The 16,149-nt window shown below is 35.7% G+C and overlaps 1 protein-coding gene across 1 annotated transcript; it reads left to right on the top strand.

Moving 5' to 3' along the window:
- The first annotated feature begins 246 nt into the window (after positions 1 to 246).
- On the top strand, positions 247 to 1,002 carry LOC118354992 (tigger transposable element-derived protein 1-like). The gene has a single exon (XM_035717674.2). The coding sequence runs from the start codon at positions 407 to 409 to the stop codon at positions 734 to 736; it is 330 nt and encodes a 109-aa protein (XP_035573567.1). The 5' UTR covers positions 247 to 406; the 3' UTR covers positions 737 to 1,002.
- The last annotated feature ends 15,147 nt before the right edge of the window (positions 1,003 to 16,149 follow it).

Raw genomic sequence — 16,149 nt, 5'->3', positions numbered from 1 at the left:
GAATTATGCTAAATCTGCTTTGCCTGTGTTCTCTAAATGGAACGGCAAAGCCTGGATGACAGCACATCTGTTTGTAACACAGTTTACTAAATATTTTAAGCCCACAGTTGAGACCTTCTGCTGAGGAAAAAAAAAAATTCCTTTCAGAATTACTGCTCCTTGACAATGCACCTAGTCACCCAAAAGCTCTGATGGAGATCGACAACAAGATTCATGTTATTTTCATGTCTCCTAGCACAACAGCAGTATCCATTCTGTAGCCCATGGACCAAGACTTAATTTCAACTTTCAAATCTTCTTATTTAACAGATATATTTCATAAGGCTATAGTTGCCATAGATAGTGGTTCCTCTGGTGGATCTGGGCAAAGTAAACTGAACACCTTCTGAAACAGTCACCATTCTAGATGCCACTAAGAATACTCATGATTCATGAGAAGAGCTCAAAATATCAACACGAACAAGGAGTTTGGAAGAAGCTAATTCCCATCCTCATGGATGAGCTGGAGGGGTTCAGGACTTCAGTGAAGGCAGTAACTGCAGATGCAGTGGAAACAGTGAGAGAACTAGAAGTAGAAGGCAAGCCTGAAGATAGGACTGAATGGCTGCAATCTCACAATCAAACTTTCACGGAAGAGGAGTTGCTTCTTATGGATGAGCAAAAAAAGTTTCTTGAGCTGAAAACTGCTCCTGGTGAAGATGCTGTGAAGACTGTTGAAATGACAATAAAGGATTGAGAATATCATCACATAAACTTAGTTGATAAAGCAGCAGTAGAGTTTGAAAGACTTGGCTCCAATTTTGAAAGATGTTCTGCTGTGGGTAAAATGCTATCAAAACATCACATGCAAGCAGCCCGGGTGGCTCAGGGGTTTGGCACCTGCCTTCAGCCCAGGGCATGATCCTGGAGACCCAGGATGGAATCCCACATCGGGCTCCCTGCATGGAGCCTGCTTCTCCTTCTGCCTGTGTCTCTGCCTCTCTCTCTCTCTCTCTCTCTGTGTGTGTGTCTCTCATGAATAAATAAATAATTAAAAAAAAACACATGCTACAGAGAAATTGTTCATTAAAGGAAGATTCAATCAATGTGGAACCTCATTGTTGTCTTAATTTTAAAAATTGCCACAGCCACCCCAGCCTTCAGCAGCCACCACCCTGGTCAGTCAGCAGCCATCAGCATCGAGGTAAGACTCCCCCCGCCACACACCAACAAAAAGATTACTACTCACTGACAACTCAGACGATGGTTAACATTTTTTTAGCAAGAAAATATTTTTTAATTAAGCTATGTACATTGTTTTTAAAGACATGATGCTATCACACACCTAATAACCTACAGTATATTGTAAACATAATTTATATATTATGCATCGGGAAGCCAAAACACTCATTTGACTTATTTTATTGTGATATTTGCTCTATTGTGGTGGTCTGGAGCCAAACCAGCAATATCTCCAAGGTGTGCCTGTACTCTGATTAATGTAAGAAGGTTCTACAATATAGTAATGAAATAGAATAGGAGAGATGTGACCTCTAGTCTTTACTTGTTGGTTATGAGTCGCAGTGGGTGTTGGTAACTATAAATTTAGTTCAACCACAGAGCCGTTTACAATCAATAATCCTCAAATATTATTTTTTTTACTTGTGCCCTAACACAATTATCAGTAAGTCTGACCACTAAATGCAAAATTTCCAAAATATTTTGTGTCTTTTTAAATATGTGATGGGTATTCAAATATCACTAAGTACTAGGGAAAATATTAAAGAAAGACTAAAAATGCACTCAAATAAAAAACACTAAGAGAATGCAGCGGCATTTTAGGAAGCAGAAGAAAACTTCAAATAAACCATTCTTTAAAAAGAAAACAGAAAATGAGACAAAAAAGTATGAGTAAGGGAGTTTAGATTTTATAAATTAAGAATTTTACAGCTTTTTTTTTAAATTCAGTGAGAATGTTGGAAGATAAAATTGAAGGAATCTTCCAGAAAATAAGATAAAAGAGTAAACAGAAGGACAACAGAGAAATTAAACATATATAATATATGTTTAATATATTTCTATTAATAAATACATTTATTTTAAATTTTATATTCTTTAATAGAAGCATAACTCCTTTTTTCTCCTTTTATGTACTTGTGTGGGTGATGTCTTCTCTTCATGATATGATATGCAGGAAGTTCAATATCTGAATTATAGGAAGTCCAGATAAAGAAAATAAGAAATAGTGCAGAGGACCATAAGGGAAGAGAGGGAAAACTGAATGGAAAAAATCAAAAAGGGAGAGAAGCTATGAGAGACTCTGGGAAACAAATTGAGGGTTGATGGAGGGGAGGTCGAGGTGATGGACATTAAGGAGGGCATGTGATGTGATGAGAACTGGGTATTTTGCAACTGATGAATTATTGAAAACTACATGTGAAACTAATGATGTTCTATATGTTAGCTAATTGAATTTAAATAAATAAAAAAGAGAAGTGCCTGAGTGGCTCAGTAGTTGAGCATCTGCCTTTAGCTTGGGTCGTGATCCTGGGTCCTGGGAAGCCTGCTTCTCCCTCTGCCTATGTCTCTGCCTCTCTAAGTGCTTCTCTGTGTGTCTCATGAATAAATAAAATCTTTAAAAAGAAAATATAAAGAAAATGGAAAAATTGATGATGAGGAATACAATAATTTCAAGTAATTGGGAAAAAAGTAGACCTGAAAGATATGTCTCTAAAGTAAAAGAACTCTGCCCAAGTGCCCAGAATAGTAAATGAAGTGTATAAAAACTAAGATACATGACTGCATGATTTTGTGGTACCAGTTATAATAAGTTCCTTAAGGCTTTTTGAAATTCAGAATTTCATCTGAATTAGAGAGAAATCTGCAAGCTATGAGAGAATGAAGTAATGTTTTATAAATTATGAGTGGAATCATTTTAAACTTGGCATTCTTTTTCCATCCAATCTATTGATCAGAGGTCCATGTACACCAAAGACTTTAAGATGTGTTCTCCATGCATCATGAGGTGGGCAGGATAATAAATTCCATAAAGATGTCCGTGTCCTATTCCCTGGAGCCTGGGAATATGTTACCTTATGTGACAAAAGGAAAATAAGGTTGTAGGTGAAATATGTTTACTAATCAGGTCACCTTAAAATAGGGAGATTATCCAGATGAGTCTGATATAGTCACAATGGTCCCTAAGCAGGCAGAGGAGAAGGTCAGATCAATGAATGCAGTGTGAGGACTCAACGCACCACTGCTGGCTTTGACGATGGTGGGAGTCACAAGCCTAGAAATGCAGGCAGCCTCTAGAAACTGGAACAAAGTTTCACCCTTAGACTCTTAGGAAGGAATGCAGCCCCTGCCCCTACCTTGATTTTAGCCTGTGACCTGACTCAGACCTCTAATCTACATAACTGCAAGATGATAAGTGCATGTTATTTTCAGCCATGAAAATGGTAGTGAGTTGGTACATTAGCAATAGAAAGTTAACACATAATACTCTTTGGAGAACATACTGCATAAGATATTTTCCACTAAAACAGAAGAATAAACCAAGAACAGGAGACTTGGGATACAGTAAATGGGCACTGCTACAATGCAGGAGAGAGGAAGGAAAGATAATACCCAAGATTGTGGCAAAGGAAATCTTAAGACAACTGCTGTGGACCAGGCCCAAAGAATGAATAGAGCACTTTGAAATAAGAGAAAGACACCTGGGGGGATTCAGAGGGAAAAAAAGTAATAGATTATGTGATACCCTTGGTCATGTCGTAAATTATAGTAAGACTTTTTTCTAAGGAAATTGTTTTTATTTCTTGTATCAAAATATTCATTGATTTTAGGGGTACCTGGATGGTTCAGTCTGTTAAGTGTTGGACTCTTAGTTTCAGCTTAGGTCATGGTCTCAGGGTCTTGAGATTGAGCCCCACTTCGGGCTCTGCACTTAGTTTAGAGTCTGCTAGAAAGATTCTGTCCCTCTCTCTTTACTCATGTGTGCCCCCCGCTAAAATGAATAAATAAATCTTTTAAAAAATTCATTAATTTTGACATTTGTTATGTGTTCTTTTTTAAAATTTTAATTTCAGTGTAGTTAACTTACAGTGTTATATTACTTCGAGGTGTACAATATAGTGATTCAACAGATCTATACGTTATTCAGTGCTCATTATGAGTGTATTCTTAATCCCCATCACCTATTTCACCCATCCCCCACCCACGTCCCCGCTAGTAACCGTCAGTTTCTTCTCTATAGTTAAGAGTATGTTTCTTGGTTTGTGCCTTTTTTCCTTTGTTCATTTGTTTTGTTCCTTAGTTTCCACATATGAATGAAATCATATGGTATTTGTCTTTCTCTGACTGATTTATGTCATTAGCGTTATACTCTTGAGATGCATCCATGTTGTTGCAAATTCCAAGATCTCATTTTTTTATGACTGAATAATAGTCCATTCTTTGTGTATACCCCAGTTTCTGTATCCATTCATCTGTCAATGGACATTTGGGTTGCTTCAGAAAAAATGCAAATCAAAACCACAATGAAATATCACCTCATCCCTGTCAGAATGGCTAAAATAAAAAATTAATTAATTAATTAATTAATTAATTAATTAAAAACAAGAAAAAAACAATGTTGGCAAGGATGTGGAGAAAAAGGAATCCTCATGCACTGTTGGTGAGAATGCAAACTAGTGCAGCCACTGTGGAAACAGTATGGAGGTTCCTCAAAAAATTAAAAATAGGATTACCACATTCCAGTAATTCCACTACTTGGTATTTACCTGGCATAAGACATTTTTAACAGAGCTATTACATTGTGTGCCAAGATTTAAATAAAACTACACAAATAAGATAATGAAGTCATTATTAACTTCAAAAAAAAAGCTAAAAGTTGTGAAAGAAAGGAAATGAACAAATAGTACATTACTTGAATAGAATCTACATAACCACAATAATAATGGAAATATTGTGAATAGATTTGGCTAACAACTGTGACACATCTACTGTGGGAGAATTTAAGGTGAAAGAAAAGAGTAGACAATGTAAAAACTAAAGTCTTCACTCCCTTAAGAGGCAGTCAATGGATGATATCTAAAATTTATGAATCAAGACACAGCAGTATACAAATTATTTGGAGAAACAGGTAAAAAATTACTTCACAGCAGGGGGACAATTAGTAGACACATTTTTTGTTATAACCTTTTTACACCTTTTAACCTTTTAAATTATGTGCTTGTATTTATAGACAAAAAATAAATTAAAAAGAGAAAGTTTAAAAAAAGAGAAAGTTTATGGTAAGTAATATGCTAAAATATTAAGATATCGTCTGTGAAAGACAATATCATAAGCAAAATTACGTGGTTGCCTGCTTTCAGCAGACCCCATCTTCATTCCCTTCTTTCATCGTCCCCATAGCACTTCCTTACTATTGATACTCTAAATATTCTTCTCATTTCTGTGCTAGTCATTGTCCCAGCTTATTAGAATGTAACACCCATGAGGAAGGAAATTTTATCTATTTTCATCACCTCTGTATCCCCAGAACCTAAAACCATGTCTGCCACATAGAAGAAATGGAACAATGAAATTTCAGAACTTTGCAAAAGTACCTGTATTTGAAATTTAATGCACATTTATTACTTTAAATTCAGGAAAAAAAAAAAGATGAAAGTCATTTCCATTTTAAAGAGAAGTAAAAACTGCTGTCTAGGAAGAAAATCAGCGAGTGAAGTAGAGTCAAGCAGGGAGAGGTGGTTTTGTCTTGCTGCTTTGAGATATCAAAGGAGCTGAAGCAAAGTATTGGGGGGGCATAAAAACTGCATTAAAGCCTCTGAAAGCACAGACATTGAGCTGTCAAAGGGTCAAGGAACCAAGATCAGAGAATCATTTTCAATTCTAACCTATCTAATTTAGTATAGGGTGAAGGGAGCTGATGAAATGATGGGAAAGGAGGCACCTGCCTGGCTTTTTCTCCCTGAACTATGCAAACTTAATTAATGGATGCTATGCAAATTTTTTTCTAGTTTCTAGTTGACTCCACTGAAGCGCAAGTTAATGTCACCCCAAGTATATTGATAGACTAACAATCTGTTCATATATCAACATCAGTTAAAATACTATTTTCTCTTGATTTAAAACATCTAGTCACTTGCCATTCATGCCCCAACTCTTTGCTATCTGCTTCACTGTCTGCTTTCCTAGATTTATTCCACAGATTTACAATGGCAAGTATTCCTGAATCACCCTAAAGCATTTTTTTCAGTCGTTAGAATCCTTGTAAAGAATATCCATTTCTCCCCAAACGACAAAATTTTTGCAGTTTAAAGAATGATGTGATTGGGCTTCAGAGCCTGTCATTTACCCCGGCAGGCTCCAGTTCTCTTGCACTGTATAATCTTGAGAACTTTAGTGAAAAACTCAATCTGTGCTTCTCATCACCAGTCCTATTTAGTTACCTTGGTTGGAGCTTCTACTTGTTTTACTTGTAGTCTGATTGAGTTTTAAAATTGGTCCTACTGCCATTGTGATATTTCTTTTCCAGATCATGAAAGAAAAATCACTGGAAATAACAGGTTGTATATCTCTCACTCAACTATAAAGGAAGCATTGTCTCTAGTTCATCATTTGTTGGCTTATTTATCTTTATATAAACTTCTTTCTTGCTTAAAGTTCTTTGCCATAAATACTAGCCATAGTTCATTTCAGCATACTTTTATATATATATATTTCAAAACCTAGTCTCTTAAAGGAGCTTAGCCTGTTATAGTTCTAAAGCTTTATTTTTTTGTTCTAAAGCTTTAAAGCATATTTTTAAATGATGGAAACATCTAAAGATTGATAACCCATTTGCCAGGTTATTCCATCATCCTCTCTCCCCTAATATCCGGATAACCTTGCCTCCCACTACATGGAATTGCACAGAATCATTTATAGAAGAACACTAGGAAACTTTTTACTGCAGTCATTAAAAAAGGAGGCTGACTCCAAGAAAGCAATTGCAATGTCTAGGCACTAAGCCATAATCTTGTTAAAGCCATCACTGAAGAAGCTATTACCAAATTAGTATTTCAGGCTTAATTAACATATTAATTTTATTCATTATAATGTGGAAATTATATACATGATAAAGATGAGGTCACTGTGAAATATATTTGTGATATTTCTAATAGTGTATATACACTTAATAAAAAAATTAAATATAGAGCAGTAGTTTGGGCTGGCCACACAGGTTCCTACTGGGAGTCTCTTTTCCATCGTTGATGCACTATGGGTAAGTTGTTTATGTATACACAATTCAGAATGGCCAATATGAGTAATGGTTTATCCATTCTCTTTTGTGGGAGCACATGATTATCTTGTACGACATGAAAATCTTGGCAATGTACCTTAACTTCCCAATAGCTCAACTTCCTCACAATCCTTGATAGACTTAAGGAGTCTGAAAGAAGAGCATGTGAGAGCTCAGAGGTCTTGTCAAGGTAGACAGGGGAAACAGGTGATAGAAGAAGGTGAGGGAACCAAAATAAGTGAGCAGTGCTGATTCCAGAAGAGGGGCAAAAGATCATGAAATTCTTGACAATAACCTTAGGGCTTGTTGGCTAATATAAGGACAGACTAAAACTATATTAACTAATCAAGTAAAGTCAACACTATGGAGTTTTGGAACAGGGTGAGAGGTCCTGGAATAAGAAAAAGCTGTGGGGAGTGGGGTGGATGTCGGAAAATGAGGGCAGAGAGAAGATGCATCAGTGAGGTAATGACACTCTAACTTTGTAACTCTAATGATCTAGAAAGGCATTTGCTCATGACACAAATATGGCACCCATGTTGGTAATCTCCATGACCATGAAACATTTCAGAGGAAAAGAAGCCAATGGTATTACAGATTTCTATAGTTAGTTTCAACCTGTATGGAGGAAGATACATGGGGTAAGTATTGAAGAGAGCATATATTTTTTAAAATAATATATATTCATTGAGGTGAATTTATAGAATTTTCTTACCTCTACAAAGAAGAAGCAGGGGAAAATTGTGTAGCTCTTAAACTCTTGGCTTTGATGATTTGGAAACATGTTTTCCTGTTGGGATATGGGGAAATGATACAATAATTTTGAAATCAGTTTGTACATAGTATATGTTCTGTGGGAACTATAAATTTTCATTATAAAACTAATTTTGTCTTTACCAGGAACTGACATTTTTTGCATCATGAGTTATTGTTTAAAATGTTAGAAACATCAATATCTTTTACTTGTATTGCACCTGGCATCTACAAGGATTCTTCTTTTTAAATTCTACCTCTGGCTTGGGATATTATCAAACATTTCCACTTCCACCCCAGTGCAGACACAATCAGATATTCAACATCTGACTCTATCCATTAGAGATAGACATTATGACCATGAAAATAGTACCTTAAAGTTCAAAAGCACCATAGCCACACATCTTTGCTGCAGCTCCGTGCCTATCCCTCCACAATCCTGTCACAATATTAAACATTTCTGTAGATGACCTTTTGTCAATAACCTAATAAGATGCTCCTAACCCCAGGAAAATGGTGAAGGAGGAAGATGTCCTGAACTCTGATCTGCAGAAGGGGCTCAAATTCTGAAAACATTCCACATTATCCCCATCACCTAGCTTGGAAATTTTATAAAATAGCATGTTTGCAATGTGAAAACTACCTTATTACGCATACATGAGTCAAATAGTGTGAATGTTTATGGAAAATTATTAATATATTTTGATTGTGATCCTTATGAAAAAAATAATAGCTGAACCTCCATCAGATGGTTAAGAAGGCAAAAGCTTACAGAGTTTATGGAATCTTACAGATCTTATAGAATAAAAATGAAATCTTTATTTGGAATTACTGGGAGACAATAATAAATATGCATAATCAACTCATCAGAGACAGGAGAAATATCTAAATTACTAAATTACTACATTCCTCTGTAGATAAAGCTGAAGTGGTGGAGAAGTGTGATTTTTTTCCTGGGTTGCAGCATCATGAGCAAACCCCAAAGTTGATATGTCCCATATTCTAAGTTAAATCAATATAAGCAGTGGGGCCTATGTCCCTACTGAAGGGACCAAAGCCAGCCCAATTACCTCTACTCTCACCCCATAGTTCAGTAGTTTTCAGGAGGTATTTGGAAATTGTATACAGGAATTGAGTTGTCAGAATGGGTTGGACCCTAAATTGGCATTTGGGAATCAGGACCAGAGATACTACTACAGGTTTGCAGTGCATAGGACAGCTCTCCACACAATGAAGAATTTTTCCTACATCCAGCTCCACTTTTTAATGACCCATTGGCTTACACCCACTTTAAATATGTCCATTGCAGTTTAGTTGAAACAATAAAAAAGTATAAGTTATGTGAAAATTCTTGTGACTTCAGAAAAGGTTATTATAGACAAGGAAGCTTACATGGAACAAAGACATTGTTTCACCATTATAAAATTATTTCTTACACAGAGCATTTAATTTAAGAGGTTTTCATTATATGGGTTAAGTTGGTAGAGATTTATGACATGCAGTGATCTCATTTACCATCGCATGATGATTCAAAAAAACCATGGGATGAAAATTATATATTCAAATTATTTATTTATTTTTGGGGGTACACATGATTTTCAATTTTATTTTAACATGTTTGGTCTTGCAAAGAAACGGTAAGACTGAGGATAGGGGTAGCAGTGAAGTAGTCCCCTCTTCCACTCTTTGATGAGGAAGAGATGAGAGAAAAGGTAGCAGGGCTTAAGATGTTCTTGCCAGGACCACACTTGAGAAAGCCACTTGATCAGGCTCAGGAATCCAAGCAGCAAGAGGGAGGAACCTAGTGGGGGCTGATGGCATGTGGTGGAAGGAGGAGGTTCTGAGCTTCTTGCTAAGAACCTGCACAGGAGCCCTGGGAGAAAATCACAGCAGACTGTGAATCAGTTCTGCTACAAAAGACCAATCCTAACTGATAATGACACCCCCCAAGAAAATTAAATGAGATCTGCCAAATTTAAGAGGAGAATGAAAGGAAGAGAGAAGCCACTGGCTGACTGTTAGGACTATGGCTTCCATGGTGGGTCGTTTGGCCTTACTCACCAGCACACTAAAGGCATGACCAGCCAGAGGGGGTTACCCAGGGCAGCCATTCCCATACTAATCTCCCTCCCTGCTCCAAATAAAACATAAGGTAACCCTTTATGAAGTTTAAAATAGACAGCAAATGAGTGATGTAAAAAGAAATGTGATCTTTATTAAACTAGAAGGAAAATAATCACTAATACTACAATGGCATATTGCAAACATCATTAAAAACATTTTCCAATCTTGGGGTGAGTTGCCAGAGACTTCCTTTCAAAATGAAGATATTATTCTTCAGTTCTTGGTGCTCTCCCTTGGAGACCAGGAGTGAAGGTAAAGAGAGGCATTGGACAAATTTATGTCACTTGTGAATTTGTCATATTCATCATAAAACTAATAAATTTCTGCTGATTTTTAAAAATTTTATTGAAATTATCAATTATTTGGGATTTAAAAAAAATCAGAAGCTGAGTAGAACTATAATATGTCAGTTACAAGTGAGCTAAACATGAAAGAATGGCCTATGTTGTATCATGTATATAATGCTTTAGAATCAAAATATCTTGATGTTTTTAATAAGCCAAGGCAATTTTCTGCTGGAGTGTTCCATTCTGTAAACTATTTTGCAGAAGTGTTTAATGCTTATTTAACCTCCTTCATGGATTCTATCATATACGGACAAGGCTAAGGCCTAAAAATTCCCATGCTGGAACTTCAATGACTATCAGAGAGGCATAGACTCTTCGTTTGAGTGCTTCTTGGCACCATATATATATATATATATATATATATATATATATATATATATATAGTGTGGTAGTTGTAAAACTTGTCCACAAATTCTTTGATGTTCCTCCTCTCAAGAGGTGGAAACTAATTTCTCTTCTTGGACTTAGTAGCTCACTCTGCCTAGTGAGTAGAATATAATGGAAGGGATGGTTTGTGACTTCAGAGAGTAGGTGATAAAAAACACTGTGACCTCCTGTTACTCATAGATGCTGGGTCTGGAGCAAGTTGGCTGCCATGCTGTGATGAGAAGCCCATGTAGCAAAAACTTTGGCCACTTGCCAAAAGCCAATTAAGAACTGAGGCCTTCTGCCAATAACCAAGTGAGTAAGGTTTCTTGGAAATGGATCTTCCATCCACAACCAACCTTCGTATAACAGTAGCTCCCACTAAGTCCCATCAACTACAAAATGAGATATCCTAAGCCAGAACCACCCAGCTAAACCACTCCCAGATTTCTGGCCCCCCAAAATCTGTGAGATGATAATTCTGTATTATCTTAAGCAAACAAATCTTGGAGTAATTTTTTACACAGTAAAAGATAAATACTACAAACATTAACAGATTTATTTGCATACATATTAGATAATGGTCATTATAAAGAGTTTTGGTTGGGATCCCTGGGTGGCGCAGCGGTTTGGCGCCTGCCTTTGGCCCAGGGCGCGGTCCTGGAGACCTGGGATCGAATCCCACGTCGGGCTCCCGGTGCATGGAGCCTGCTTCTCCCTCTGCCTGTGTCTCTGCTTCTCTCTCTCTCTCACTGTGTGCCTATCATAAATAAATAAAAATTAAAAAAAAAAAAAAGAGTTTTGGTTGTTGTTGTTTGGTTAGTTGGCTTTGCTTTTTTTCTTTTTTTGTTTTTTGTTTGCCTTTTTTGTTTTTGTAAAGAATTATCTGTCCTAAGGAAGGGAATACTTAACTGTAAATGTCAACTCATTATTAACTTCTTCATGGAACAGAAAAATAAGAAGTCAATATTTGAGGTGATTCTTTTGTTTCAGGAATTTGGTTAGCTAACTAATTCCATGCAGGTGATTTAGTCTGATGATTCTGTTTGTGACCTGGCTTTGTCAATCACTGTGTAATCTTGTACAAGTCAATGAGCCCTCATGATCTCAATTTTCTCATCTATTTCAAGGGTATAATAACAATGCTTACCACAAAGTTTGCTTTGAGGATTAAATGAAATATTGTACAAAGAGAAAAGTGCTATTTACTCCAAATAGACTGTGGGTATGGGACCTGGTACTCCAGTCCTCAGAACCAACCAAATGGACCAGTTGTACCCTTCCATCTACTGAAACAATTTTTGGGATCTTTGTGATAAGAAACAGAGGAAATTATATTTTCTAGGTGTTAGGAGCTGAGGAGTGTCTCCCAAAATCCGTATGTTGAAGTCTTACCACCCTGTAACTCAGAATGTGACTGTACTTGGAGATAGGTAAATAAATTAAAATGAGATCATTAGGGTAGACCCTGATCAAATGATTTATGTTCTTGTTAGATAAGATTAGGAAAATTATAATTTTCTCAGTTACACAGAGAAAAGATAATGTATGAAGATACAGAGGGAAGATGGACATCAAGCTGAGAAGAGAGGCCTTGAAAGAAACCAACCTTACCAATACCTTGATCTCAGACTTTTAGCCTCTGGAACTGTGAGAAAATAAATTCTTGTTCTTTAAGCTACCCTGCCCTAGCAAGCTAATTCACTAGATAATAGCCACCAAGGTGTTAGAATGAGATCTCATATGCTATTTCAGATTCAATCATCATTTAGCTATACAGATTTAGGACTGGCTGGTATCTGTGTAGCAGTTTTGTAGTAAGAAAAGATTATTAGATTTTTTTGAGGGGGTTCTTAAGGACTATTACCAGTTGTATAATCTTGGGAAAATTTCTATATTGCTCTAAAATAGTTTGAAGAGTTGAAAGAATTATTCATATGTAAGTTATTTGGAAAGTTTTTTTTTTTCCCACTTGGGACATTTTAAAATTTTTCACAAAGAAAGTAATATACACAGAAAAAAATTTACTTAATTTGAATATGGCTTAACTGTGGCAAATTTAAATTCTAGAGTGATTTTCTTTGTGGATGCAAATGGAATGCTAATTAGTGTTAATATTAGTCTCACAGAAACATAATTAGGAAGGTAAATCTGTTACATTTTCTCTCAAACCAAATAATGCATCCCATTAGAAATGATTTAAGGGCAATCAGAAATTCGGGCTTCACTTTGCTGCATCTACTCATCATTAGTGCAAAAAATTGAGAAAGGACTAGACATTATTGCTACTTTTGTAATATTGTGTTCTTAAAGTATGTGAATATTAGTGGAAAAATTCACATAATATTTTCAAAGCAAAATTAATATAATTGTGTGCGCCAATGTATTTTATTATTGCCGGAGATAGCTACGATGTTATTCTACATTTTATTACCATTTATATATTGTTTTAATACCTTATTTCATATTAATTGATTTATATTATTGTCCCGTTGTGCCTCAAGCAGTGCATAAATACAAACTTGCCCTCCATAAGATAATAACTGCATTGACTATTGATTGCAGCTTCTATTGAAAAATTTCACAAAAAGATATTAAAATCTTCCATAACACAATAACCTTGTGTGCCCTAGGGTGCTGTCCTTAAGGATTGTGTTCAATTTCAGGGAATATTTGGGTAAATTGTCTTTTCACAAGCCCACAGTAACTTAACTGGTAGTTTATATGCTGCATTTTCTTAAAGAGAAAGAGAGAGAGAGAGAACATAAATATAAAAAGTCTCTTTTTGTCAAGCTCTAATCCTGATTTTTAAATAATGAGATTTATGAGATTTTAAAATAATGAGTGACTGTGCTAGCTTCCTTGCACGGGAGGGAGCAGCATGTAAAATGTGCTTTTGAATATGTCTTAAAGATGTGTTTAAATGGACCATCCCAGGAAAAGGCAATTTCCTTGTTACTCCATCGATTTTAAAAACAAAAGTGCATTATTTAGCATAATTTTCAGAAGCTGTAATAGTCCAGGTAAATATTGTCTGGGGCTGAGAAGACAGCTGCATGGTGTAGATGATCCAGGCACCTGCTACTAATTGGCTCCTCCATCCAGACGTGTCCCTAGTCTCTGCCATCCTGAATGGCCCATTTTCACCATGTCTGCTTTCTAGGAAACAGGAAGGAGGAAAGGACTAGAACAGGAAATGTGCAGATCACTATTATATTGGCCTGAACATAATTAAAAAGCCATAGTTAGCTTCATGAGTGGCTGGAAAATGTGCCCTATGAAACTTCTATTTATATATGGATGCAGTTGAGGGATCAGTAATCTCCGCTACCTGAATGAATAAATGGATATTTCTTTTTTCCTTTGCAGACCTAATTCAGAAACTATGACCCTGGGAATTCACAAAATACCATGTCAGAAACTCAAGCCAGGTCTTTAGGCTTTGTGTAAAATTCAATAGCCCAGCCTAAAAAGCAGAATAGTAAGGCTGATATCCAACAGTATTTTTGGGTGCTTTTCAGTGAATCAGAGAATCTCACTGCACATTTTTTTAAAGATTTTATTTTTTTTAAGTAATCTCAATGCTCAACATGGAGCTGGAACTCCCAACCCCAAGATCAAGAGCCACATTCTCCGGCAACTGAGCCAGCCATGTGTCCCTCACTGCACATGTTAGAGCTGTGATTGTATTAGTGCTGTCAGCTTTTTTTCTCAATAAGAACAAAAATCGTAAGATAAACTTGGGCTACATAACTTTTTAAAGATTAAAAAAAGTGTAGTTTGTTACTGATAATTTCAGCTTTCCTTTGGTCTAAGTTAGACTAGTCTTAGTTTTCACTATATTAAGGAGTTTGGTCATCTTGGTAGTCCACATTTATAGAGTATAGTTTTGTTATTATTAATACAGTTCTAATTTCTATTTTATCATTTGAAAAAAAAACTGCTTTATTTTTTTTCTGAATATAAAAGTATTTCATTCTCTTTGTAAAGTCAAAGCAGAAAGTACAAATAATTCATGACCTTACCATCTGAAAATAACTCCTGTCAGTATTTTGTTGTATATTCTTCTAGATTTCTTTACTGCATATAGACTATGAATCAATATGTTTATTACACATTACTGTACGTATACATTTTTGGCAACTATGGTACTATACTATTGTGAAGGGAAACTTAAAAATTCCTTGGGATTCTCAGAACTTGGAGATGCTTTAGCTTTCTTGGTCTTATGTACTCCATTGTGGTCTCCCCTCTAACCATACCATGGTGGTATGTCATGTTGATTTGAATTGCTTAAAACTTTTATGACTTTGCTTATATATTTATGATGAGTTCCATGCATAAAGTCTGTGGAAAGATTTGCTTTCCACCAGTATTTTGATTTATACTTAACTGGTAATGGATCATGTGAAGCAGTAAACTGTCTTTCTCCCTTTTGTCCTGAGTGTGTGCTGGGGTGTTCACCTCTGGCTGAGATGCCATTCATATATTATCTATGTAGCTACACTCTCTCTGGCAAGTAGATGAGGGGATTTTGTTTGCTCCTTTTAACAGGAAAGTCAATTCTTCATTAGGAACTTAGCTGAAAAAAAAAAAAAAAAACAACAAATCCCCTTACAGCTGATACTTAACTAAGTAAGGTGTTGGTCAGAGAAATTTTATGCCTACTTTTACTTTATGCCTACTTAAATTTCATTTTCCTAATATTCTAAAAGTTTTTCAGTGAAGCATGTCCCACTGTCTTTTCTCATCAGTGCTGCGGTTGAAAACCAAGTGTAACTCCATTTCTCACTTCTCTGTAGGTAGTTGATTTTATTCCCTTCTCTTTTAGTAAGTTCTGAGAATCTGCTCTTTATTCTGATTTGGCAAAAATTAGGACTATGTGCCTAACTGTGGCTTTCTTTTCTTTTCTTTTCTTTTCTTTTCTTTCTTTTCTTTTCTTTCTTCTTTTTTCTTTTTAACTTATACTGCTTGGCATTATTAATCTTAAGATTTGTATTTTTCTTTATCTCGTCAATATTCTCATATTATTTCTTTAATTAATGTCTCCTTTGTCCCTCAAAATGCTTTTTAATATATAGTTGGCCTCCTTATCTGATTTTCTGTGTCTCGTCTCTCTCCTTTGTATTTTTTATACTTCATGCTCTACATTCTTGGAGATTTTCTTCTATCTCATTCAGCATCTTTGTATTGTAGAAATATATTGCAACAAGGAGATGTATAAGTTACTATACCCCTTTTTGTCCACATAGACACTGAAAATTAGATATTGTAACTTTCATGAATAAC

This window comes from Canis lupus, chromosome 6, assembly GCF_003254725.2.
Source record: "Canis lupus dingo isolate Sandy chromosome 6, ASM325472v2, whole genome shotgun sequence".
Classification (NCBI taxonomy): Eukaryota; Metazoa; Chordata; class Mammalia; order Carnivora; family Canidae; genus Canis; species Canis lupus.
This window is presented reverse-complemented; position numbering and strand designations above follow the sequence as displayed.